This window comes from Mustela erminea, chromosome 9, assembly GCF_009829155.1.
Source record: "Mustela erminea isolate mMusErm1 chromosome 9, mMusErm1.Pri, whole genome shotgun sequence".
Lineage (NCBI taxonomy): Eukaryota > Metazoa > Chordata > Mammalia > Carnivora > Mustelidae > Mustela > Mustela erminea.
The window spans coordinates 61587231-61614688 of record NC_045622.1 but is presented as its reverse complement, the minus strand read 5'-3'; the positions used below and the strand labels follow the sequence as shown (position 1 = coordinate 61614688).

Below are 27458 nucleotides of genomic sequence, written 5' to 3'. Positions count from 1 at the left end.
CTTCTCCCTGCATCACAGGCAGCATGGAGTGCATAGTCTTGGGATCGGATTGGGGCTGTGTTAACTCAGGAAATTTTTTTCATGCTAAGCCTGTTTCCTCAGTGGAAGACAGGACATCTTCCTCATAGGGTTCTTGTGATTACATGAGATACTGTCTGTGAACTGCCTGGCATGGAGCCCAGCACATTGTAAAAGTTCAGAAAAGAGACTTTTCCCTCACTCATATCTGTCCCCAGCCTCTCCCTGAAGTGGCTCCTGGGCACCAGTTCTCAGGAGGGACGCAGTAGCCTTCCCATGGGCTGTCTCGGGGATACCCTGGGAAGCCAGTTTGTCTGCCTTCTCCTCCCTCCCTGTCCTTCCCTTCTTCACTCCCCCCTCTGCACCCCAGCACAGCTCCGCCTCACACCTCTGTTTGCCTCCCCACACCTCTCCGGGCTAGCTGCAGCTGGCTCTGACTTCGCTCCCCTCTCTGACTGTAGCACCCCACTCTCCTTTGCCCTTTGCCACACTTGCTCTCTCCTCTGTCACACTAGCTCACTCTCCCGCAGTCTTACCCCCAAGCACCCCACCAGCATTCTCAGTCTCTTCTTCTCCCCATTATGCCTGGCCCTCCCTTTGCTTACCAAGGCTACCCTCTTCTGCCACTTTTGCATCAATCTGCTTTTCTAGTAGTCGTTGTCCTCCCCCCCCAACCCCTGCCACCGCCACCACCCCCCATCACCACGCCTTGGCTTTCTGGTCCCTGCCCCTCCCTGGCCCTAGGACAGGAAGTTGAGGGAGGAGGCCTAGGCAGTGCCAGCTCCCCTAGCCTGCTTCCCTTCTGTACCTCCGCCACTCCTCTACTTCCTTCTGTAGCACCCCCTTCCCTTATGCTCCCCCTGCTTCTCCCCCCCAACCCACCTCTCTTTCCTCTCCCATGTTCCCCCTGCTCCCAGGTCCTGTAGACACACAGGCTGTGGTGGGGGCAGGATTGACATCACATTGCAGGCCCCAATGAACAGCCTCGCCCCTCCCCCTCCTAATGAGAACCAGCTGTGGTTCCAGAGGCCCAGATGTGGGGCTAGAGGGGGAGAGCAGGATGGAGCCAGAGGACAGAGCAACAGGACCGGGACAGTGAGGGCATGCAGTAAGGCACAACTGGGTGGGAGAGAAGTGACTGATCTGGGGGGAAGAAAGAGGACAGGTCTGGGCAGGAGACAGGTGTGAGGTGAGGCCAGATCTGGGGGAAGGGACAGGACAGACCTGGAGAGGGAAAGAGACAGGAACAGGGAGGAGGAGCAAGTGCTGGGGAAGAGGCAGTGAGAAGCACCGGACAGATGGGGAGATGGTGCTGAGAGGAGAGCTGGAGAGAGGATGAGACGGTCTCTGGAGAGAGTCTGGAGTGCGAGTTTGGAACTGGAAGCCCTGGAGCAGGAAGTGATGAGGCACAGTCCAGACAGAGGCCCCAGGGACCGAAAGGTCACAGCTGCAGCCACAGAGCTGACCACGAGTGCCCCGGCAGCATGTGTGAGAGCATGCCTGTGTGTGGGTGGGTCTTCAAGTGTGTGTGCGCGTGCCTGCCGCTGTGTCTGTGCACACGTGGAAGTGCATCTGTCTGCATACGTGGGAGGGAGGGTGTATGTGAGTATGCTTGTGTGTATGTGTGCGGGAGGGTATCACGGGAATGTGCCTGTCCATGTGAGGCCTGTGAGAAAGTTGTCTTTCTGTGTGCACAAAAGCATGCCTGTCTGGGTCCCTCGGTATGCCTGCATGTGTGTTGGTGGGGTGGGGGGGGAGGGCAGGCAGAGAGACAAGATCCATGGGAATGTCTATCCCATATGTGCGTGTGAAAATACACTTCTCTGTAAAGAGGGGTATCTGCATATGTGCATATCTGCATATATGTTAAAGTGGCTCCTGTCCGTATATGTGTATGTGTTGACTGTGCTGGTCTATATCTGAATCTGTACATCTGTGTATCTGGCTGTGTGTGGGTCCATGACTTCATGAGTAGGCACTGTTGTGTGTCCACAGTGAGACTGTACTGGGGGAGTTTGCACTGGACAAGAACCCAGGTTGGGTGATGAAGAGGGCAGGCTCTGCACATGTTGGAGAAGGGGCATCTGTCTGGGCCTGATTCCCTCCTCTTCAAGGCTGATCTGTCTCCTGAGCTTTTATCTCATAGCATTCATACATCGTTTTCTTCAAAAAACATATTGGTCACCTACCATACTCTGTGCTACACACAGAGGCAGATGGGATATCATCCTGGCCTTCACAAAGCTGACATTCTGTCTCTGGATGGGGAGTCAGAGAACTATAATATAGTAATAAAAACACTGACCTCACTGTCCATTATCTTCTCTCCCCACCAATCATAACTGCTTGCTCTCCACTGATAGATTAAATGAATAGGACCAATTCTAACACCTTGACCCCTAACCCAGTCTCTAGACCTACATCACTGACCTGGGCCCCTGGGCCGTCCCTGTATACTCAGCCTCTCCCTCCACTGAGTCAAACCTATGCTCACTCAAACCTCCTTGTTCTGAATTCCTCTGACCTGTAATCCCATGTGGCAGTTCCATGAGCTCCTCAGACTTGAGTCCCCAAGGACAGGGGTCTTAGTGCAGACAGAGAACCCCAGAATGCTGAAGCCCAGGATGAAGGGATCCATCTACCAGGAGGATGGTACCCACTCAGCTCTAGGCTCTTTGCTTCCATTGCCTCTAATTCTCACAGAATCATCTAGATTAGGAAAATAACTCGAACTCTAGAATCCCTACTCTTTTTATTGCCTCAAACAGGTGGGAGAGATGGGGTTGGAAGTGTAACCAAGAGGTCAGAAACTCCCTTGGGAGGACAGGCAGTCCTAAAGCAGAGCTAATACATTAAACCTGAGGACACACTTCTGTAGCCACAGGATGGACCCTGTTGCCTCAGGCACACAGGCTCTCATTGTGTTTGTCATCTGAGTTGGCATTTCCACAGATGTTTCTGTGTCAACATGTGAGTGCCGTTGCATAGAATTAAAAGGCTCTGACCATGCATTCAACACTGATTGACTGCTCACACTGTGCTGGACAGAGACAACCAAGACCATGAACTTGCTGCCCTCAAAGGGCCTGCAATTCAGGGCTGCTGTGCAGTTTGTTGTCAGCGTGACCAACAGCAGTGGGAGTCCAATAGAGGGTAGGAGGGGCTCCTGCAGGTGTGGGGAGAGAGATGTCATGGAAAATTTCACAGAAGACAGGGCATTTGAACCAGATCTTGAAGTCTGAGTAGGAGATGGCCACTTGGAAAGGATATTTAAAGGGTATCTCAGGACAAGAGAGTAGTACATACAGGGCAAGGAGTGGGAAGGAACTTGGAGTTGGCTTTAGTGTTGGGATGCAAGGTGTGGTGGAGGACAGTAAAAGCAGGGGTACTCTGGAGAAGCAGCAGGGCTCAGATCAGGAAGATAGATTAAGGAAATTGTACTTTAACCTTTGGGCTAGAAGTTTTACACCTAGTGTCCATGAACCCCCTGAAACTGCAGACACGGTTTGTGTGTATGTGTATGTGCATTTTTTTTTTTTCTGGAGAGGGGCAGCAGTTTTCTGCTGTCAGTAATGGGGGACCCTTGGAAGCCTCTCTTCAGGAGTGATTTGGTGAAAGCTATGTGGATAACTCTGGTCAGGTGGAGATTGGTCAGACAGTCCAAGCCAGGAGGCAGGGGGAGCAGTTAGGGGCTCTTGTAGGAATCAAAAGGAGATATGCTCACACTGCTCAGACTGGGACAGCGGCAGTGCAAAGAAAGAGGAGAGGGTGGGCTTGAAACGTGTCTCGTTGAGATGGTCTAATTCAATAACTAACTGGAAATCAGACTGAAGAAAAGCAAGGAAGCAAGGAGTTTCTGACTGGTGGTGCTGCTCATAGTATAGAGAATGGAGGAAGAAAGTCAGCTTGAGGAGAGGGTTATCGATATGTTGTGAAGTAAGTCCAGTATATAGCTGGCCATGTGTCTCCAGAGCTGGAAGTGGAAGGAAACTGGAAAGGCATCAGCAAATAGTGCAAAGAAAATAAATAATACAGGGATACCTCAGTTGGTTAAGCTGGCTGCCTTTGGCTTGGGTCATGATCCCAGAGTCTCAGCATTGAGTCCCACATGGGGCTCCTTGCTCAGTGGGGAGCTTGCTTCTCCTTCTGCCTCTGCTTGCTACTCTGTCTGCTTGTGCTCTCTCTCTCTCTCTCTCTCTGACAAATAAATAAAATCTTTAAAAAAAGAAATAACTGATGCAATTGAATCAGGAATAGATAAGATCACCCAGGAAGAATAGGGAGGAGAGTTGAAAAAGATGTGGCCCAGAATTGAGGCCTGAACAGCACCAATTTTTTTTAAGATTTTATTTATTTATTTGACAGAGAGAGATCACAACTGGGCAGAGAGGCAGGCAGAGAGAGAGAAGAGGAAGCAGGCTCCCCGCCGAGCAGAGAGCCCAATGCGGGACTCGATCCCAGGACCCTGAGATCATGACCTGAGCCTAAGGCAGAGGCTTAACCCACTGAGCCACCCATGAACAGCACCAATTTTTGAGGGATGGGCAGAGGAAGAAGAACTTGTGTAGGAAATTGAGGGGTGGACAGAGAAGTACAATGGAAGCAAAAGGTGGGGTGTTGCCATGTGAAGCCAGGAGGAGTAGGCTCCAAGAAGCCAATGACCAGCGATCCAGTGTTCCAGAATGATCCAGTAAGAGGGAGATTTAAAAAAAAAAAAAAGTGTTCATTGGATGTAGAGCATGGAGATGATTGCAAGCCTAGTGAGAGCCTTGTCACAGGATAGGAAGCCTCATGGCATGGAGGGAGGAGGATGTGAGAAGTGAGAAACAAGGAAATGAACCAACCCTGCAGAGAGGGCAGCCCCTCCACTGATGCTCCTCTCCCTCCGTCACTAAGGCCTTCATTATGGGGCTTGAGGTCCTCTCCCTCTTGAACTTATGCAGGATTTGAAACCCTGGCTGCCCTTAGCCTCAGAGGCACTGGCCTTCTCTGGGTTTCTTTTTGTCTCCCTCTCTGGCCAGTTAAGAATACCTTTTTCCAATTGATGGTTAAGGCCAGAAATTTGCCTATCATCCTTGACTTCTCATAATCCTTCATCTCCTGCCTTTAAGCAGTCATCAAATCTGCCTGTTCTACCTCTTAAGCTTCCTGCAGACCTATCCACTTCTCACCATTTTCATTGCTAACACTCATCCAAGTCACCATCAAAACACTGCCATCACCTACACTCCCACAAGTGTGTTATAGGGGCTGCCCTGAGATAGTTGTCCCATGTGCACAGGTTTTGTTTTCCAAAGGGCACCTATCTATAGAGATAGTCACAAAATGTATTCATATCACAACACCTCTTCTTCAAATGCTTTTGTGGCTTCCATTTGCCCCTAGAAATAAATCCAAATCATCCATATGACTTCTGGGTCACTGCCCCCTTTCATACTCCCTCCCCCAGCACTCTACCCCTCTACACTTCACACACATTGTCCCTTTTCACCCCCAAACACTCTCAGCCCTTTCTTCACTATAGACCCCAGGCCTTCCCACTGTCTGTCTGTTCCCTCTTCTGAATGCTCTCTCCTTTCTGTAACCCCCTTTTGCTGCCCACCACTGCCTAGCCAACACCTACTCTTTAGGTAGATCCTGACTTGGACGTCACATACTCAGAGAAGTTCTTCCTGACTCCCTGACTTTGGAAAGTTCCTCTTCTATATATGCCTTCAGAGCTACCTGTACTTCTTACAGCCCTTATCACAAGTAATTACTTGTCCAGTCCCTGGACTGTGACATCCCTGAAATCAGGGACTGTTTCCTTTAGTCACTCATGTGTGCCCCATCCCTTGTTGAATGGAGAGGGAAGTGAGGCTGAGGGAATATATACCTATTCCTCTATACTGGAATTTCTATATACTTCTATTATATATATGTAAAACATATAACATATATGTATTTTATATATAAAACACACATTTAATATATAAGACATTTTTATATTACATGTTTTATATGTGTAATGTTTTACATATATGCATTATATGTTTCACAAGAATATAATGGTTGAAGGTGAAGTTTGATGATTCAGGTAAGGTTACCAAAAGCACATAGTTATGGAGATATTAGTCCTGAATAAGAAGAAAAATGAGAAAGGATTGGCCATATTTTTAAGTCCAGACATGAAAGGAAGGGAGTCCAAGGGCGTTGAGACCTGAACAATAAGAGCAAAACAACCTGCGAGGGATAGGGGAAGGTTAGGATGGGATGGGGACCTGCCAGGGTAAGACTGGAATAGATGCTGAGGAGTTCTGAAGCAGGAGCTTCTTGATGGATGTGCGGCAGCACAGCTGCTCCACGGAGGGGCTGAACATGCCAGAGTCTCGCTGTGGCGTAGATCCCCAGTCTCCCTGGATGGATTCCACACCCCCCCCAACCAACCATGACCTTTTTCCTTCTGCTTTTCTCCCAGGTCAGGGAGCCTGAGCTGGAGCCAGGGCCCAAGCTGGACCTGATTCAAAGCCTGAGATCAAGCCAGGCCTGGCGCCTGGTCTGGAGCTGGAGCACAAGTCATAACTGGACTGCCCCTGTCATGCAGAAGGAGGCGGGCATTGCACCTTCCTGCACTGGCATGCAGAGCTCCAGGCCCCCCCTGGTACCACTGCTGCTGCTGCTGCTGCTACTGGGGGCCAGGGTGTCAGGTGCCTGGGGTCAGGCCGGGAGCTTGGACCTACAGATTGATGAGGAGCAGCCGGCAGGCACACTGATTGGGGACATCAGTGCAGGGCTTCCACCAGGCATAGCAGCACCTCCCATGTACTTCATCTCCGCCCAAGAGGGCAGTGGGGTGGGCACAGACCTGGCCATTGATGAACACAGCGGAGTGGTCCGTACAGCCCGCGTCTTGGACCGTGAGCGGCGAGATCGTTACCGATTCACTGCAGTCACTCCTGACGGTGCCACCGTAGAAGTGACTGTGCGAGTGGCTGACATCAATGACCATGCTCCAGCCTTCCCACAGGCTCGGGCTGCCCTGCAGATACCTGAGCATACAGCCCTTGGCACCCGATACCCACTGGAGCCTGCGCGTGATGCGGATGCTGGCCGCCTAGGAACCCAAGGTTATGCACTGTCTGGTGATGGAGCTGGAGAGACCTTCCAGCTGGAGACACGTCCTGGTCCAGATGGGGCCCCCGTGCCAGAACTGGTAGTTACCGGGGAGCTGGACCGAGAGAACCGCTCACACTACATGCTGCAACTGGAGGCCTATGACGGTGGTTCACCCCCTCGGAGGGCCCAGGCCCTGCTGGATGTGACACTGCTGGACATCAATGACCATGCCCCAGCTTTCAATCAGAGCCGCTATCACGCTGTGGTGTCTGAGAGCCTGGCCCCTGGCAGTCCTGTCTTGCAGGTGTATGCATCTGATGCCGATGCTGGTGCCAATGGGGCTGTGACTTATGAGATCAACCGGAGGCAGAGTGAGGGTGATGGGCCCTTCTCCATTGACGCACACACAGGACTGCTGCGGCTGGAGCGGCCACTGGACTTTGAGCAACGGCGGGTCCATGAACTGGTGGTGCAGGCACGGGATGGTGGGGCGCACCCTGAGCTGGGCTCGGCCTTTGTGACTGTGAACGTGCGAGATGCCAACGACAATCAGCCCTCCATGACTGTCATCTTCCTGAGTGCTGATGGCTCCCCACGGGTGTCCGAGGCTGCCCCACCTGGCCAGCTTGTTGCTCGCATCTCTGTGTCAGACCCAGATGATGGCGACTTTGCTCATGTCAACGTTTCCCTGGAGGGTGGAGAGGGCCATTTTGCCCTCAGCACTCAGGACAGTGTCATCTACCTGGTGTGCGTGGCTCGGCAGCTGGATCGGGAGGAGAGGGATGCCTATAACTTGCGGGTTACCGCCACAGACTCAGGCTCACCCCCACTGCGGGCTGAGGCTACCTTTGTGCTGCATGTCACCGATGTTAATGACAATGCGCCTACCTTTGACCGTCAGCTCTACCGACCTGAGCCCCTTCCTGAAGTTGCACTGCCTGGCAGCTTCGTGGTGCGAGTGATGGCCCGGGATCCTGACCAGGGCAGTAATGGTCAGGTCACCTACAGCCTGGCCCCTGGTGCCAACACCCGCTGGTTTTCCATCGACCCCACTTCAGGCATCATTACCACAGCTGCCTCGCTGGACTATGAATTGGAACCTCAGCCACAGTTGATTGTGGTGGCCACGGATGGGGGCTTGCCTCCCCTTGCCTCATCTGCCACAGTCAGTGTGGCCCTGCAAGATGTGAATGATAATGAGCCCCAGTTCCAGAGGACTTTCTACAATGCCTCTCTGCCTGAGGGCACCCAGCCTGGAACCTGCTTCCTGCAGGTGGGTAAGTCCTGCACACAGTGGGATGCTGCTGTGGGCAGGAGTGAATTAAAGGGTCACAGAGGATCTCAGAACAGAAACCAAGCTTTACAGGTGTATCTCTTTATGGTAAGTCACATCAGAGGGTTTGATTCTATCCTGTGAGCTGCACAATCTGTGCAGAAGGTGAAGACGCATGACAAGAGGAGAAAACAGGGTGCAAGAGCTGGGCCAGGTAAGGCAGCTGAGGGAGTTAAGATTGGATCTAGAGGAAGAAGTGTCCTGTGGTGTCAAGAAGTGAGAGAGAATCTGTAAAATCTCAAAGTTGTTCTGAAAGGCAGAGATGGTGATTCTGTGCACCCATGTGGCTCCTGCTCCCCAAGAGAGCTGCCAGCATTTATGGAGCCCTCATCCAGTGCTGGGCTCTGCTGGAAGAAACCCCCACCCCTCTCCGTGGAGCTGAGCCTTGATGAGACGTTTGTGCTCAGGCACAAAGGATGAGAGATAACAAGAACTATTTGTGAAATCCCAGATCAGGAAGACCTCTCTGAGGAGGAGATGGGAGCCCTGGACAGACTCTGGGAGCCACAGAGTGCCTGCAGGTCAGGCCTAGAGGAGACAGAGGGGCCTAGAGGAGACAGAGGGGGCATGAAACTGAAATGGCAGGCTAAGACCAGATTACAGAAGTCCTTGGACTCCAAGCTTTAAGGAGGTTAGGACTTTACTTCAAAAGCAAAGGAGGTCACTAAACTTCTTTGAGTCAGAAAAGGACATGATTAGATTTTGTTTTTGTTTTTCTTAAACACTGTGTGTTTGGAACAGTTTTAGATTCACAATAAAATTGAGTTGAGGACAAAGACTTCCCATATACCCCCATCCCTATTCATGTAACATCCCCCGCCCTCCGTTATCTCCATCCCCATCAGAGTGGTTCATTTGTTCCAACTGATGAACCTACATTGACACATAATCACCCCAAATCCAAAAAAAATAGTTTACCGTAGGGTTCACTCCTGATGTACATTGTATAGGTTTGGACAAAATATATAACATATATGTATAATGGATGTACATGACATGCATTAGAGTATTTTACAGAGTAGTTTCACCAGCCTAAAAATCCTCTGTGCCCTACCTATTCATCCCTCCCTCCTTCCTACAGATTGTTTTTTTAGGAGGCTAACTTGCTTTAAGGGTGAAGGATGGGTTAGATCAGTGGGTAAGTGATATATTCAAGAATTAACTTACCCACTATAAGCTTTGTGCTGTGCTGGTCCCAGGGAACAAAGAAAGGACACAGTCTTGTTCCCAGGCAGGTCCCAGCTAGACAGGGAGACACACCAGTAACTAGTGCTGCATCACATGGCATATGAGGTGCTGTGAAAGTCCAGAGGAGGGGACCTTTGAAGAATCAATGAGACCTTGCCAAATGGATTATATAGAGTATAGGGGTGGGGATTCCAGGCCTACAGACAGAGCTGCAGAACCCCAGGATGTGCTCAGGAGACTGCATTGTTCAGGTTGGCCTCAGCTGTTCCGCTAAGAACTGCAGAGAGCTGAGACAAAATAGTAGATAGGGACCAGATTACAAGCAGGTCCAGATATTGCCTAATGTCCCCTCCAGGGGGCAAAAATCATTCCCAGTTGTGAACTGCTTTATCTTAAAAATCACAGGGGGCTGGGGCGCTTGGGTGGCTCAGTCAGTGAAGCATCTACCTTCCACTCAGCTCATCATCCAGGGTCCTGGTATCAAGCCCCACACTGGGCTCCCTGCTCAGCAGGGAGCCTGCTTCTCCCTCTCCCACTCCCCTGCTTGTTCTCACCCTCTATCTCTTCTCTGTCAAATAAATCCTTTTTTTTTTTTTTTTAAAAGAGATCATTTAAAAACCCACAGGGGGCCAATGAGGGGTTCTAGTCAAATCTGATATGTCTTTTGGGAGGACTGCTTTGGCTGCATCATGGAGTATGGACGCAGGACAGAAAACAGGATGTAAGAAGGCCTCTTAGGAGACTAGTGCTTGAAGTCTTTACATCTCAGAAGTCCACCATATCCCTGAGCATCTTCTCAGGGCCTGCCTATTGGCCTAGACTTCAGGCAGTGCCTGGACCCAGCTGATGCCTTGCCCTCTGGCTAGACTCTGGGTATTTGCCTGCCTGGTGCTGTCCAGCTCCCATCCACTTTCCCATGTGTTTACTCTCCCTCTTGGCACAGGACCAATAGGTGACAGCTTCTAAATTTCTTATTCACTAGTGCTTGAAGTAAGAGAGCAACTCTCCAGAGGGTTTCCTGGAGTTTTCACTCTGAGTAACTATAGGCAATGAGAGTAAAAATGACTACAGTGTTTGTATCTGTTAGAAGAAGTCTTAATATTGGATGCATTAAGTATACATTTATCAGGTATCTACCATGTGCTAGTCATTGTCTTAGGGACAAAGAATACAGTAATGAATGAGTCATTACCCCCTACTTTATGGTGTTTATAGTCTAGAGGGGAGATTATTGTGCAAAGAAATAGTTGCACTGAAATAAAAGAAAAAAAAAAAAAAAAACCTCCCATAACGGGGACTTATGTGAGGTACAGATAGGCAATTTGAATGCATCCCCAAAGAGGTGACACTTAAGCTGAGACTCACGGCTGAGCAGGAGTTTGTGAGGGGGCTGGATGGTGGGGAGAAGGGGTCCAGGCACAGGTGACATGCCCAGAGCAGAGGGAGAGCCTGACTTGTTCAGAAGCTACAAGTAGCTCAGTGTCTCTGGAGTTCAAGGTGTGCAGTGGGTGAGTGGGAGGTGGGAGTGCCAGTAGGCCACCCAGTGAGGACCCAAGCCAAGGATTTGAGGACTTTTCTTTAGAGAACATTGAAGGTTTTCGAGTAGAAGTTTAATATGACCATATTTGCTTTCTCCAAAGATGCTTTTGGTAGTTAGTATAAAGTAGTGATTCATGACTGGGAGTGATTTTTCCCTCTGGAGGGGACATTAGGCAATGTCTGGAGACTTCTGATTGTCACAACTGGTGGGATGCTACTGGCACCTAGCACATAGGGGCCAGGGAGCTGTCAGATATCTTATAGTGCATATGACAGCACCACAACAAAGAATTACCTGGTCCAAACTGTCAGACATGCTAAGGACCAGAAATCCTGGGGTAAAGGACAGATTAGAGGGCCAGAAACCTATGAGAAGGGAATCACAATAGTCCAGAGCATAGATGACTCAGGCCTAAATCAGGACAGTGATAATGGTGATGGAGAGGAATAGACAAATAGGAGAGATAATGAGGATTTACTTAGTCCCTAGTTGATTGATATACCAGGAGAGGAAAAGGGAAGAACAGATTTCTGGCTTGAGCAGCTACGTGGATGGAAGAGTCATTAGAGGGGGTTGGAATGATCATGAGTTTAGCTTTGGACAGGCTGGATTTAAGGTGCCTGTGGGACATCCAAGTGGAGATGTTGAGCAGGCATCTGGATGTACAGGTCTGGAGCTCAGAGGACTGGTCTAGGTCAAAGTGCAGACAATGGTCAAAGCCACGGAAGTGGAAGAGAAGGTCCTGAGGGAGCATGTAGAGTGAGAAGAGGCCAAGGAGAGATTCCAGGGAGCAACAGTGTGTGAGAACAGGCAGTGGAAAGGGAGGCAGAGGAATGTGGAGGGGACGGTAGTGGGAGGAGAAGCAGGCGACACCTGGAAAGGAGGTCAGGATGGGGTAGATGCTGTAAGTTTGTGGTCTGGAAGGAACTTTAGAAAATTCACAGATAAGGGTCTTTATTTCCTTCCTGAAATACTGCATTCGATGAGAGCTAGGGAGTGGGTGGGGACAAAAGGAGAGAGATGAGCAAGAGAAGGAGCTGACCAAGGCTGGACTGGGAGCAGGGCTGAGAGCCTGCTGGGAAGGGAGACAGTGCATTTGCAGTGGAGCTGCACAGGGCGGGAAGTTCACTTCTGCCTTGGTCATTTCCAGTCAGTGGCCCCTACGCCTTTTGGGGTCACTTCCTGACAACTTCCCCTGACCACTATTTATTGCTTTCTTCCTGCAGTGAGTCAGAGGGCAAAGGTCTTTAACAGCTTCTGGAGATGGTGCCACAGCTGGGCTGCAGCCTGCCTGGATTGATGCAGGGGGATGTTTGTCTCCTGGGATATCTGGGCCCACAGCCATAGTAAAGAGTTGGAGCAGGAGCTGTTTCCAGGGTCAGCCATGGCAGGGCTTTAGAGTCTCTCTGGGGGGTAAACAGTGCCACAAATCACTTCCATCAAGGGCCTGGGCAACAATCAGAAGTCCTTGGCTAGCCTTCTCTCTGAGGAACATTTTCTGGTTAAGAAGAGGGAGCTCTCCAGCCTCCTCTTACAGCATGACATGACCCTAGGACCCCTGTATCCACAGAGAGTACTTTGTCACAGTCTACAGCAGTCAGCACCAGCTAACACACTGTCAGAGGTCTAATGTTCACCCAACGTATAAAACTTAGTTTGAAGGAAGGTTTTGTTGTCAGGGTAATCAGAATGTCCACCTACTCATTCAACAAATATATGCAGAGAACTCCTGTGTGCCTGGCCCTATCCTGGGCTCAGAAGCTTTCAGAATGGTGTCTCCTGTCGCCCTGGCTCTGAAATGTTTAGAGGCTCCTGACATTAATGTCTAATAGTTCAACTTTTCCTGAGCCAGTCTGGGGGATACCCAAGAATTAAGCAGGAGAGCCTTCCCCTACTTCTTAGTTTTGAGGAGCCCCCTGGACTTAAGACCTTGACTTCCCATAGATGAGCCATTCTCCCTCTCTCACTTCCAGGGAGGTCCTCATCATGGGCAGATTCTGTATTTCTAAATTTGTGAACTCTCTAAAATTTTATTGTAACCCCCAAGTCGATACTCATGGAGCTTTTGCAGTCATTCCCTGACATGTGCAGAACGATGAAAAATTCAAGTGGACTGGTGGGCACATTCCAGGCCACGCTCTGCCTTCATGTTTCAGCTCATACTGTAAACAACGGTCCCTCCTGCGGTCTATTTAGTGCCACATTTTTCACATTTTTGTCCTTTTTGTTTGGTGATTTGCTCTTTCAAATGATCCCCAAGTGTAGTGCTAAAGTGCTGCCTCGCGTTCCTAAGCCTTATGAAGATAATACATGTGTTAGATAAGTTTCATTCAGGTGTGACTTACAGTGCCATCGGCTGTGGATTCAATGTTAATGAATCAACAATATGTATTACATTAGGCTTCTTCAAACAGAAACATACTTAAAACAAAGTTATATATTGACCAGCTGACAAAAATGTTGTAACTAGAAGCTCACAGGAACCTCAACCAGGTGGTGAGGTCTGAGGCGGTGAGGTTGGGTTTTGGCCCATGTCCTACATGTCCCCTCTCTGTATCCTCTCTCCAGAGACCCTGGCACCCAGCTGGCCCAGGGCTGCTCCTTCTAATTGCCACTTAGCTCTGCATCTTCTGGTCAAAAAGAAGGGGCATCACTCACCCCAGCCTCTCCCTAGGTGACAGCCACAGATGCAGACAGTGGTCCATTTGGCCTCCTCTCCTATTCCCTGGGTGCCGGACTTGGTGCCTCAGGGTCTCCCCCGTTCCGCATCGATGCCCACAGTGGTGATGTGTGCACAACCCGGACCCTGGACCGAGATCAGGGGCCCTCAAGCTTCGACTTCACAGTGACGGCTGTGGACGGGGTGAGTGGGCAGACTGTGGACAGGTTGGGATGTTGGGATAAGGCATTTACCAGAGCCAGACAGGGCCCATCTGACTTACTGTTGCCTGTCTCCCTAGGGAGGCCTCAAGTCCATGGTATATGTGAAAGTGTTTGTGTCAGACGAGAATGACAACCCCCCGCAGTTTTATCCACGGGAGTATGCTGCCAGTCTGAGTGCGCAGAGTACACCAGGCACAGCTGTACTGAGGGTGCGTGCCCATGACCCTGATCAGGGGCCCCACGGGCGACTCTCCTACCACATCCTGGCTGGCAATAACCCCCCACTCTTTGCCTTGGATGAGCACTCAGGTGAGGAGCCTCCCATTCCCATGGCTTGTCCCTGGACCCTTCTTCCCACCTACTTAAATGAAGTACTGCCCCCCTTCCCATAACCTTTCTACCTCTATGCTGTTTCCTTACACACTCTGCTTCTGTCCCCTCTCCCAGGGCTGTTGACAGTAGCCTGGCCCTTGGCCAGACGGGCCAACTCTGTGGTGCAGCTGGAGATTGGGGCTCAGGATGGAGGTGGCCTGCAGGCAGAGCCCAGTGCCCGAGTCAACGTCAGCATTGTGCCTGGAACCCCTGTGCCACCAGTATTTGAGCAACTACAGTATGTCTTTTCTGTACCAGAGGATGTGGCACCAGGCACCACTGTGGGCATAGTCCAGGCACACAATCCACCAGGTATCAGTTATCATTATACCCTTCTGGTGCTCTACCCAGCCACCCCAACATAACCCATCTCAAAGTACCCTAGAGTATCACACCATAGATAGCTGCAGTATAAAACATGCAGGTTCAAATCCCCAGCACATCCCTGGGCACAGTGCAGGCACTCGCCTTCATCCACAGGCACATGAAGTATCACCTTAGTGCCACCCAGCATCTCTGCCACCACCTGCCCCTCCCCCTAATAGTTTGAAAGACACAGTATGGATAGTCCTTAGCCTTCCTTGAGATCGGAGTCTAGGCCCCAATTCAGTAGGTGTCTCCATCACTTTCTTGACTCCTCTCTCCTTCCCTTAGGTCGCTTGGGGTCTGTGACTCTTGCCCTATCAGGCGGGGATCCCCGAGGACTCTTCTCCTTAGATGGGGCCTCAGGGCTATTACAAACACTTCGCCCTCTGGACCGGGAGCTGCTGGGACCAGTGCTGGAGCTGGAGGTGCGGGCAGGCAGTGGAGTGCCCCCAGCTTTTGCTGTAGCTCGGGTGCGTGTGCTGCTGGATGATGTGAATGACAACTCCCCTGCCTTCCCTGCACCTGAAGACACAGTGTTGCTGCCACCAAACACTGCCCCAGGGACTCCCATTTATACACTTCGGGCTCTGGACCCTGATGCAGGCATTAACAGTCGAGTCACCTTTACCCTGCTTGCTGGGGGCGGTGGGGCCTTCACTGTGGACCCCACTACAGGCCATGTACGGCTTATGGGACCTCTGGGGCCCCCAGGGGGGCCAGCCCATGAGCTGGAGCTGGAGGCCCGGGATGGAGGCTCCCCACCCCGCACCAGCCACTTTCGACTACGGGTGGTGGTACAGGACTTGGGGACCCGTGGGCTGGCTCCTCATTTTGACAGCCCTACCTACCGTGTGGACCTGCCCTCAGGCACCACCCCTGGAACTCAGGTCTTGCAAGTGCAAGCTCAAGCACCAGATGGGGGCCCCATTACCTACCATCTTGCAGCAGACGGGCCAAGTAGCCCCTTTGGCCTGGAACCACAGAGCGGTTGGCTATGGGTGCGAGCAGCACTGGACCGTGAGGCCCAGGAGTTGTACACACTGAAGGTAATGGCAGTGTCTGGGTCCAAAGCTGAGTTGGGGCAACAGACAGGCACAACCACCGTGAGGGTCAGCATCCTCAACCAGAATGACCACAGTCCCCGCTTGTCTGAGGAGCCCACCTTCCTGGCTGTGGCTGAGAACCAGCCCCCAGGGACCAGCGTGGGCCGGGTCTTTGCCACTGACCGAGACTCAGGACCCAATGGACGTCTGACCTACAGCCTGCGACCGCTGTCAGAAGACAGCAAGGCCTTCCGCATCCACCCCCAGACTGGTGAGCACTGGGGCCCAAATTCTGAGACCTCATAGCCTCATCCTCAGCCTGGTGAATACCCAGACAGAATCCCCAGACCCCTGCCATTAGGACCAGGACTGAGCCTGGACTTTCACCCTGGCATTCCCTCCCACTCCCTAAACCCCAGCTTCTCAGCTGCAGGCCTCAGGCTGTACATCCCTAGCTACCCCATACATGATCCCTATCCTGCACTCCCAGGAGAAATGACCACACTCCAAACCCTGGATCGAGAGCGGCAGAGCAGCTACCAGCTCCTGGTGCAGGTGCAGGATGGGGGGAGCCCACCCCGTAGTACCACAGGCACCGTGCACATTGCAGTACTCGACCTCAACGACAACAGCCCCAGCTTCCTGCAAGCTTCTGGGGCAGCTGGCGGGGGCCTCCCTATACAGGTATGTGAAGTGGCAGAACCTTGCCCTGAAAAAATGTGAGAGGTCATGGGGGGGTCTCCCCACAGAGCTGTAGGAGTAGGTAAGAGAGACTGGCTCTTGAAACAGGTGTGAGAGCAAGAAAGGGGCTCTGCCTGCATTCAAGTGAGGGGAACTTGATTAACCCTGAGATATCTCAAAAACAGGAAGGACACAGCTATTCCTGAGTTGTGTGTCCCCACAGGTACCAGATCGCGTGCCTCCAGGAACACTGGTGACAACTCTGCAGGCCAGGGATCCAGATGAGGGGGAGAATGGCACCATCTTGTACACACTAACTGGTATGGGGAGTGGTGTGGAGAGAAGGAAGATGGTGGGGATGACATGACCTGCCCAGCTCTGGGAAACAGGCCTTCGCTCTTCTTCCTCTGCCTGTTCCCAGGTCCTGGCTCAGAGCTCTTCTCTCTTCACCCTCATTCAGGGGAGCTGCTCACTGCAGCACCCCTGATCCGAGCAGAGCGGCCACACTACGTACTGACGTTGAGTGCTCACGACCAAGGAAGCCCCCCTCGGAGCTCCAGCCTCCAGCTGCTGGTGCAGGTACGGCTGACCTTCCTTAAATCTGTCCATTTCTTGTCAGCCACAGCTATGGTCTCCTCCAAGAACTATGCCTTCGCAGAATCCTTATGCCCTCTAGTCAGGCTACTCTGACTACCCTTCCAGCTACCAGCCGGCCAGCCCAGACCCCTTTTACACGGATCCCCCTGATTCTGTCCTTCCTCCTCGGTCCACAACAGGTGCTTCCCTCAGTTCGCTCCGCTGAGCCCCCACCGGATCCCTCAGAGCCAGACCCAGCGGCTCCAGTGCCCATCGTGTTGACGGTGACAGCGGCGGAAGGGCTGCAGCCAGGCTCCCTGTTGGGCTCTGTGGCGTCGCCGGAGCCGGCAGGGGTGGGCGCACTTACCTACACGTTGGTGGGCGGCGCCGACCCGGAGGGTACCTTCGCGCTAGACGCGGCCTCGGGGCGCTTGTACCTGGCGCGTCCCCTGGACTTCGAGGCAGGCCCGGCGTGGCGTGCTCTCACTGTGCGCGCTGAGGGGCCGGGAGGCGCGGGTGCGCGGCTGGTGCGCGTGCAGGTGCGCGTGCAGGACGAGAACGAGCACGCGCCGGTCTTCGCGCGCGATCCACTGGCGTTGGCGCTGCCGGAGAACCCGGACCCTGGCGCCGCGCTGTACACCTTCCGCGCGTCGGACGCCGACGGCCCGGGTCCCAACAGCGACGTCCGCTACCGCCTGCTGCGCCAGGAGCCGCCGGTGCCTGCGCTGCGCCTGGACGCGCGCACTGGCGCCCTCAGCGCGCCCCGAGGCCTGGACCGGGAGACCACACCCGCCCTGCTGCTGCTCGTGGAAGCCACCGACCGGCCCGCCAACGCCAGTCGCCGCCGTGCAGCGCGAGTCTCCGCGCGGGTCTTTGTCACAGATGAGAATGACAATGCGCCCGTCTTCGCCTCACCCTCACGTGTGCGCATCCCCGAGGATCAGCCTCCCGGGCCGGTGGCGTTGCACGTGGTAGCGCGGGACCCGGACTTGGGCGAAGCTGCACGCGTGTCCTATCGCCTGGCAGCTGGCGGGGACGGCTACTTCCGGCTACACTCCAGCACAGGTGAGTTGGGCAGGGAGGAGGTTGGGGCGAGGGAGGGTGCTGATGGGAAGTGAGTGTTGAGGTTTCTTTCCAACCTGCCCTACTGCTCGCCTAGGAGCGCTGTCGGTGGTGCGGTCCCTGGACCGGGAACAGCGAGCTGAGCACGTACTGACCGTGGTGGCCTCCGACCACGGCTCCCCGCCACGCTCAGCCACGCAGCTCCTGACGGTCAGTGTCGCTGACGTCAACGACGAGGCACCCGCTTTCCAGCAGCAGGAGTACAGTGTCCTCCTGCGTGAGAACAGCCCGCCTGGTACTTCTCTTCTCACTCTGCGGGCAACCGACCCAGACCTAGGTAAAACCTGAGCGGATGAGTGGAGAGGGTAACTGGGCAAGAAAGGGTATATTTACCCTCTGATTTTCCTCCATGTTGCCCCTTCTCAGGGGCCAACGGGCAGGTGACATATGGAGGCATCTCTGGCGAAAGCTTCTCCCTGGATCCAGACACTGGAGTCCTCACGACTCTTCGGGCCCTGGACCGGGAGGAGCAGGAGGAAATCAACCTGACAGGTACACATTGACTGGATCTGAAAAGCCTGGGGTGTTGTAAGCAACAGTGTTACTTGGGCAGAACCCCCAAACTACCTTCTAGTAGCTTCCACCTATTATAGCACAGCGTGTTATATTTTCCTATCCCTTTGGGGAGGCAAGTGTTGGTCAGATGGCAAGGTGACCTGACTTCTAGGCTGTTGCCATTGTGATCACACAAACTCTCAAATACATAATGCCACAGCTCTGACCTTTAGGATTCCCTCAGATTATACTGTGGCCACCTAACAGAAAAGCATATTGGTAGTGAGTACCATAGAGGTTAAGTGACTTGTGCAAGCTAACACACAGCTTGGAAGTGGTAGAGCTGGAACCTGAACCCACATCTTTTGATACCTTGTTGAGTGCCTTTTCTGTCACACTACCACTAATCCAAGATCCATCTTGCATGCAGTAAGGTATGAGAAGTGGGAAGAAAAAAAGGTCTTCTGACATGTATATTTATGTGTGCATGTACATATGTAGGCACCCATGTACTTGCAGAGTGTGGAGAGACGGACATTTTCTGGTTCATGTGTGCATCTGGTGAACATGTGAGAATGCTGTGTTGTGTGGGTTTCTCCATGGATGGGAGCAGGCTACATCTTACTGATTTTGCTTCCCCACAGTGTATGCCCGGGACAGGGGCTCACCCCCACTGCTGACCCATGTCACAGTGCGAGTGACTGTGGAGGATGAGAATGACCATGCCCCAACCTTTGGGAGTGCCCACCTCTCCCTGGAGGTGCCTGAGGGCCAGGACCCCCAGACCCTTACGGTGCTGCGGGCCTCTGACCCAGACGTGGGAGCCAATGGGCAACTGCAATACCGCATCCTGGGTGAGAACTGTCCCATACCTGCTAACCTAGCACCCATTTGCCCAGTTCTACTCCTTGTGTGCTTATGTCAGCCTCAATGTGTCTGGGTTTCCTTTCTCTTTTCTTGGTCTTCTACCTTTTCAATCATGCATATATGTGTTTGAGTATCTCTTTCTATGCCTTTTCAGCTCTTTATGTCCCTCTGTGTCTCTGTTTCTATTTTCCTGTTTCTTTCCTTTTTCTTTCTTGTTTCTCCCTGTGGAGCACTTATTCTCAAACTTTTTGGTCTGAGTAACCCTTGATATTTTTAATTTTTTTTTAAGATTTTATTTATTTATTTGACAGACAGAGATCACAAGTAGGCAGAGAGGCAGGCAGAGAGAGAGGGAGGAAACAGGCTCCCCGCTGAGCAGAGAGCCCGGTGCGGGGCTTGATCCCAGGACCCTGAGATCATGACCTGAGCTGAAGGCAGAGGCTTTAACCCACTGAGCCACCCAGGTGCCCCGATATTTTTAAATTTTGAGAAACTTGAAGAGTTTTGTACATGATATCAATATTTGTTGATGTAATAATATAACAAACATATAAATACATGTGTATTTATGTATGTAATAACACATGACATCAGTATTTGCTATATTAGATATTAAAGCTGAGAAAAATCTTAAAATGCCATTGTAAAAAGCCAATGAATATCCTGCTTACTGTATTTCTTTATAGGCACAAAGAAATATTAGAAGTTCAAATAATTTGCTGGACAGCAAATATTATAGCAGGCGTAACTAAAAGCAAGTAAAAACTGAATGAGTCAGGTGTCTGGGTGGCTCAGTCGGTTAAGCATCTGCCTTCAGCTCAGATCATAATCCCAGGGTTCTGGGATCGAGCCCCATGTTGGGCTCAGCAGGGAACCGCTTCTCCCTCTACCTGCTGCTCCTGTGCTTGTGCACACTCGTGCGCTCTCTCTCTCTCTTTCTCTGTCAAATAAAATCTTTAAAACAACAGCAACAACAAAAAACTGAATGAATCTCTGAAAATACGTTTATGCTCTAAACTTTCTATATTCTAGAAGACATAAGAAACTGTAAGCACACGTTGCATTACTACCCAAGTGATGTCATCACTTGTCATGCAGCATTCGGACTCTACATTTGTGAGATACTAAGAATTAACAAAGACATATAATGTTTTAATATTTCTAGAAACTAGTTTTGATTATGTACTCCCTGAAAGGAGTCCCCAGACCACACTCTGAGAACAGCTGCTTTATAGTATTCTCCTTTACTGTCTGTGGTTCTCTTTTCTGCCTTTCTCCCAGTTTCTCTCCTCTCTACCCCTTCCCATTTACTGTTGCCTATAAATCACCCTTGCTCCCATGGACTGACACATCTTTGTCTATGTGCATATGTACTTCTCTGCAGATGGGGACCCATCAGGAGCCTTTGTCCTTGACCTAGCTTCTGGGGAGTTTGGCACCATGAGGCCACTAGACCGAGAGGTGGAGCCAGCATTCCAGCTGCGAATAGAGGCCCGGGATGGAGGCCAGCCAGCTCTCAGTGCCACTCTGCTTGTGACAGTAACAGTGCTGGATGCCAATGACCATGCCCCAGCCTTCCCTGTGCCTGCCTACTCTGTGGAGGTGCCTGAAGATGCACCTGCAGGGTCCTTGTTGCTGCAGCTACAGGCTCATGACCCTGATGCTGGGGCCAATGGCCGTGTGACCTACTACCTGGGTACAGGTGCAGCAGGAGCCTTCCTGCTAGAGCCCAACTCCGGGGAATTACGCACAGCCACAGCCCTAGACAGAGAGCAGTGTCCCAGCTATGCCTTTTCTGTGAGTGCAGTGGATGGTGCAGCTGCTGGGCCCCTGAGCACCACGGTACCTGTCACCATCACTGTGCGTGATGTCAATGACCATGCACCCATCTTCCCCACCAGTCCCCTGAGGCTGCGCCTGCCCCGCCCAGGCCCCAGCCTTAGCACCCCGACCCTGGCTCTGGCCACTCTGCGAGCTGAAGACCGTGATGCTGGTGCTAATGCCTCCATCCTATACCGGCTGGCAGGCACACCACCTCCTGGCACCACTGTGGACTCCTACACTGGTGAAATACGTGTGGCCCGCTCACCTGTAGCCCTGGGCCCCCGGGATCGTGTCCTCTTCGTCGTGGCCACTGACCTTGGCCGTCCAGCTCGCTCTGCCACTGGTGTGGTCATTGTTGGGTTGCAGGGGGAGTCTGAGCGTGGACCTCGCTTTCCTCGGGCTAGTAGTGAAGCCATGCTCCGTGAGAATGCTCCCCCAGGTGGGTCCTCAACAATGTCTCCCAGCTTTGTATCCCTGGATGGGCTGGGGTTACTCACTAAAAATGTCTTGTAAACTCCTTCAGTGCTCCCATTTCAACCAATGTCATCCTCTCTGCAGGGACTCCCATTGTCTCCCCTAAGGCTATCCATGCGGGGGGCTCAAGTGGACCAATCACTTACAGCATTCTCAGTGGGAATGAGAAAGGGACATTTTCCATCCAGCCGAGTACAGGTAAAGGGCAGGAGCAGGGGCTCTGTGAGACGACAGGCTCCTGGGGGAGATCCTCTTTGGGCCTGAAAAGGCCCTAGATGGGGAGGGTCTGCCCTTGAGGAAGGGGCAACAGTGAGGGAGGCTCCAGGGCAAGCAAGGGCTATCTGTGATGCTTTCTGTCTCCCCCCAGGAGCCATCACTGTTCGATCAGCAGAGGGCCTGGACTTTGAAGCCAACCCACGACTGCGACTGGTGCTGCAAGCAGAGAGCGGGGGAGCCTTTGCTTTCTCTGTGCTGACCCTAACCCTGCAAGATGCCAATGACAATGCTCCCCGCTTCCTGCGTCCCCACTATGTGGCCTTCCTGCCTGAGTCCAGGCCCTTAGAGGGACCCCTGCTGCAGGTGTGGGATATGATGAGAAGATGGGGGACAGGGCTGGCCAGACTTGTCTATGGCCAGCCCAGTGCCAGCAGCCTCCTCCTCCCACCAGGTGGAGGCAGATGACCTAGACCAAGGCCCCAGCGGACAGATCTCCTACAGCCTGGCCGCATCCCAGCCAGCACGGGGATTGTTCCACGTAGACCCAGCCACAGGCACTATTACTACTACAGCCATCCTGGACCGTGAGATCTGGGCTGAAACACAGTAAGGCCTGGCCCCTTAGATTCCAAGACACCATCCTGGCTCCATACAGTTTCAAGCCCTGTCCTGAATCCCTCTCAGTCTCTAGGCCACATCCTGGTCCCCCAGATTCCCAGACTCTCAGGAGTTCTCCTAACCCTGCCCAGGGTTCTCCCTTATCCCCATGCCCCATCCCTGATTGTGCTCTGTGTCCAGGCTGGTACTGATGGCCACAGACAGAGGAAGCCCAGCCCTAGTGGGCTCAGCTACCCTGACGGTGATGGTCATCGACACCAATGATAATCGCCCCACCATCCCCCAGCCCTGGGAGCTCCAAGTGTCAGAAGGTGAGGCCTCAGTAAAGTGAGAGGTGGTAGGACAGCACTTTATCCCACCCTTGGGCTCCAGGGGTGTCTTGGACCATGCCAAACACACTTGTCCCATGTATTGCAGATGCACTATTGGGCTCGGAGATTGCACAGGTAACAGGGAATGATGTGGACTCAGGACCAGTGCTGTGGTATGTGCTGAGCCCATCTGGACCCCAGGATCCCTTCAGCATAGGTCGCTATGGAGGCCGCCTCTCCCTCACGGGCCCCCTGGACTTTGAGCAATGTGACCGCTACCACTTGCAGCTGCTGGCACATGATGGGCCTCATGAGGGCCGTGCTAACCTCACAGTGTTTGTGGAGGATGTCAATGACAATGCACCTGCCTTCTCACAGAGCCTCTACCAGGTACTGATGCCCCGAGCTGACCCCACGCCTAGGCCCAGGGTTGTTCACGTTCAAAGTGGCGAGTCTAGAAGTGTCTGAGTGGGCTGGATGTTGGAACTGACCTGAGGATGGAGCCCTGAGGATGGGAGGGTCCCATGTCAAACTAGCCTTCCAAGTCCTAGAACTATGTCCAGGTTCTTCATCTTGTGCTCAGAAGTGGAGGAAGGTGGGCAGTTTGGACCTTGAGCATGGGCTTCAAGATGGCATGGATGATGGATGCCAAGCAGGCTTCATGGGACCAAGCTCCAGAATATAGCCTGAGAGGACAATAGGGCAGCTGGGAAACTTGGCCATAAACACTTTTCCTCACTCCCCAGGTGACACTGCTTGAACACACACCTCCAGGCAGTGCCATTCTCTCCGTCTCTGCCACTGACCAGGATTCAGGAGCCAATGGTCACATTTCCTACTACCTGGCTTCCCCTGCTGAGGGCTTCAGTGTTGACCCCAACAATGGTACGTCCTTCCCAGGATTTGACCCCCTTATCTTTGACCATGACCGGCCATATTTTTACTCCATTCCTAGAATTTGCCTGAATTCTTAACTCCTGGATCTCTGACCCAGTGAGAAGATCCCCCCCTCCGCCACCTCCCTGTCTCTAATTTAAGCTCTGTTCTGACTGCATGTCAAAAGCCATTTCATAAATCCTGGAGATCATTCCAAAAACTCCCAGCACACAGGCCATTCCATGGAGTCTGACTTCCAAAGCCATTTCCTAGGCCCCCAAAGGATCACCCTCTGCTCACTTACAGTCTGTGCTGAATGCATATTTCTCTCCACTCCCTTCTCATCTCAGGGACCTTGTTCACAACAGTGGGAACAGTGGCCTTGGGCCAGGAGGGGCCAGGAGTGGTGGACGTGGTGCTGGAAGCACGAGATCATGGGTTGCCAGGCCGGGCAGCACGAGCCACAGTGCATGTGCAGCTGCAGGACCAGAATGACCACACCCCTAGCTTCACATTGCCACACTACCGTGTGGCTGTGAATGAGGATCTGCCCCCTGGGTCCACCCTGCTCACCCTGGAGGCCACAGACGCCGATGGAAGCCGCACCCATGCCACCATAGACTATAGCATCGTCAGTGGCAACCGGGGCCGAGTCTTCCAGCTGGAACCCCGGCTGGCTGAGAGTGAGGAAGGTAGTGGACTAGGCCCCCGGGCACTGGGCTGCCTGGTGTTGCTTGAGCCTCTAGACTTTGAAAGTTTAACCCAGTACAACTTAACTGTGGCTGCAGCTGACCGGGGGCAGCCCCCTCGGAGTTCAGCTGTGCCTGTGACTGTCACTGTGCTAGATGTCAATGACAACCCCCCTGTCTTCACTTATGCATCATACCGCATGGCAGTTCCCGAGGACACACCCGTTGGCGCTGAGCTGCTGCATGTGGAGGCCTCTGACGCTGACCCAGGCCCTCATGGCCTTGTGCGTTTCACCGTTAGCTCAGGCGACCCTTCTGGCCTTTTCGAACTGGATGAGAGCTCAGGTGCCTTGCGACTCGCCCGCCCCTTGGACTGTGAGACCCAGGTTCGACATCAACTTGTAGTGCAGGCTGCCGACCCTGCTGGGGTACACTTTGCTCTGGCACCAGTGACCATCGAGGTCCAGGACGTGAATGACCATGGCCCCATCTTCCCGTTGAGCTTGCTCAGCACCAGCCTGGCAGAGAATCAGCCTCCAGGCACTCTTGTGACCACTCTGCATGCGACTGATGGGGATGCTGGGGCTTTCGGGAGGCTCCACTACAGCCTGCTGGAGGCTGGGCCAGGACCTGAGGGCCGTGAGGCATTTGCACTGAACAGCTCAACAGGGGAGTTGCGGGCACGAGTGGCCTTTGACTATGAGCACACTGGAAGCTTCCAGCTGCTGGTGGGTGCTGCCGATGCTGGGAATCTCTCAGCCTCTGTCACTGTGTCAGTGCTGGTGACAGGGGAGGATGAGTATGACCCAGTATTCCTGGCTCCAGCTTTCCACTTCCAAGTGCCCGAAGGTGCCCGGCGTGGCTATAGCCTGGGTCATGTGCAGGCCACAGATGAGGATGGAGGTGCTGATGGCCTGGTGCTCTACTCCCTTGCCACCTCTTCCCCCTATTTTGGTATCAACCAGACTACAGGCGCCCTGTACCTTCGAGTGGACAGCCGGGCACCAGGCAGTGGAACAGGCACTTCTGGAAATGGAGGCCGGACACGGCGTGAGGCACCACGGGAGCTGAGGCTGGAGGTGGTGGCACGGGGGCCTCTACCTGGTTCCCGGAGTGCCACAGTGCCTGTGACTGTGGATATCACCCACACTGCACTAGGCCTGGCACCCGACCTCAACCTACTGTTGGTGGGGGCTGTGGCGGCCTCCCTAGGAGTTGTGGTGGTGCTTGCGCTTGCAGCCTTGGTCCTGGGGCTGGTGCGGGCCCGTAGCCGCAAGGCTGAGGCAGCACCTGGTCCAATGTCACAGGCAGCACCCCTGGCCAGTGGCTCTCTGCAGAAGCTAGGCCGAGAGCCACCCAGCCCACCGCCCTCAGAGCACCTCTATCACCAGACACTCCCCAGCTATGGTGGGCCAGGAGCTGGAGGACCCTACCCCCGAGGTGGCTCCTTAGACCCTTCACACTCCAGTGGCCGAGGCTCAGCAGAGGCTGCAGAGGATGACGAGATCCGCATGATCAATGAATTCCCACGTGTGGCCAGTGTGGCTTCTTCCTTGGCTGCCCGTGGCCCAGACTCTGGCATCCAGCAAGATGCAGATGGACTGAGCGATACATCCTGTGAGCCACCTGCCCCTGACACCTGGTATAAGGGCCGCAAGGCAGGGCTGCTGCTGCCAGGTACAGGAGCCACTCTGTACCGAGAAGAGGGCCCACCAGCCACTGCCACAGCCTTCCTCGGGGGCTGTGGCCTGAGCCCTGCACCCACCGGGGACTATGGCTTCCCAGCAGATGGCAAGCCATGTGTGGCAGGTGCACTGACAGCCATTGTGGCTGGTGAGGAGGAGCTCCGTGGCAGCTATAACTGGGACTACCTGCTGAGTTGGTGCCCTCAGTTCCAGCCACTGGCCAGTGTCTTCACAGAGATTGCCCGGCTCAAGGATGAAACTCGGCCATGTCCCCCGGCTCCCCGTATTGACCCGCCGCCCCTCATCACTGCTGTGGCCCACCCAGGAGCCAAGTCTGTGCCCCCGAAACCAGCCAGCACGGCAGCAACCCGGGCCATCTTCCCACCAGCCTCTCACCGCTCCCCTATCAGCCATGAAGGCTCCCTATCCTCAGCTGCCATGTCTCCCAGCTTCTCACCTTCACTCTCTCCTCTGGCTGCTCGGTCACCCGTTGTCTCACCATTTGGGGTAGCCCAGGGTCCCTCAGCCTCAGCTCTCAGCGCAGAGTCTGGCCTGGAGCCTCCTGATGACACAGAGCTGCACATCTAGCTGTGGCCCAGGCTGGGCCCCGACCTGGGATGCGCACAGTGTCCCCAATGCAGGCCCCATCTGAGCCTGCCCTTGGCAGCCTCGGACCATGACTGACCACGGGGGAGGCCAGCTTCCCATCCTGAACCCCTCCAGTGGGGGCAGGTCCCACGTCTCACCCAGCTCTGTCAGAGCACAGTGCCACAGAGGCTCTGTGGGGGCACTGACCTGGGGACAGGTCCAATGTGGGGAGAAATAAGGAGGCAGCAGCCCTGGGTTCTCCTCAGTGAGGGCTTCCTGCCCTGCACCAGCACCCTGAGGTGGAGCTGAGACTTTATTTATTGGGGGGTAGGGGAATGGGCGAGGTCCCTCCAACTTGTTTGGGCCCAGCTTTCTTGGGTTCTATTGACACCCCTGCCCCTGCACAGAACCAAGTGCCAATTCTCACTCTGGAGCCTTAATAAACTGCAGTTTGTATCCAGTGTCCGGCTGTATTCTGTGGGGGCCATGGGGATGGGGGATGATTGCAAGACAACTGATACACTGTGGACACCTCAGGGGGCATGGAGGGGTGGTGGACACAGAGGCATCTAGGGTGGGGACAGCACTGGGAGCCCAA

The 27458-nt window shown here is 53.5% G+C and overlaps 1 protein-coding gene across 2 annotated transcripts in view; it reads left to right on the top strand.

Moving 5' to 3' along the window:
- DCHS1 (dachsous cadherin-related 1) overlaps positions 1-27316 on the top strand; it is a 35768-nt gene extending 8452 nt beyond the window's left edge. For both annotated transcript variants that reach the window (XM_032358912.1, XM_032358913.1), the window contains exons 2-21: positions 6476-8386; positions 13849-14037; positions 14135-14366; positions 14505-14741; positions 15084-16109; positions 16329-16522; positions 16743-16839; positions 16941-17098; positions 17296-18160; positions 18255-18494; positions 18584-18709; positions 19357-19566; positions 20964-21842; positions 21962-22075; positions 22245-22456; positions 22545-22699; positions 22892-23022; positions 23129-23412; positions 23769-23907; positions 24249-27316. In XM_032358912.1, coding sequence (XP_032214803.1) covers positions 6476-8386; positions 13849-14037; positions 14135-14366; positions 14505-14741; positions 15084-16109; positions 16329-16522; positions 16743-16839; positions 16941-17098; positions 17296-18160; positions 18255-18494; positions 18584-18709; positions 19357-19566; positions 20964-21842; positions 21962-22075; positions 22245-22456; positions 22545-22699; positions 22892-23022; positions 23129-23412; positions 23769-23907; positions 24249-26860 — 10011 coding nt within the window. In that variant the 3' untranslated portion in view covers positions 26861-27316. The remainder of the gene's footprint in view (positions 1-6475; positions 8387-13848; positions 14038-14134; positions 14367-14504; positions 14742-15083; positions 16110-16328; positions 16523-16742; positions 16840-16940; positions 17099-17295; positions 18161-18254; positions 18495-18583; positions 18710-19356; positions 19567-20963; positions 21843-21961; positions 22076-22244; positions 22457-22544; positions 22700-22891; positions 23023-23128; positions 23413-23768; positions 23908-24248) is intronic.
- The last annotated feature ends 142 nt before the right edge of the window (positions 27317-27458 follow it).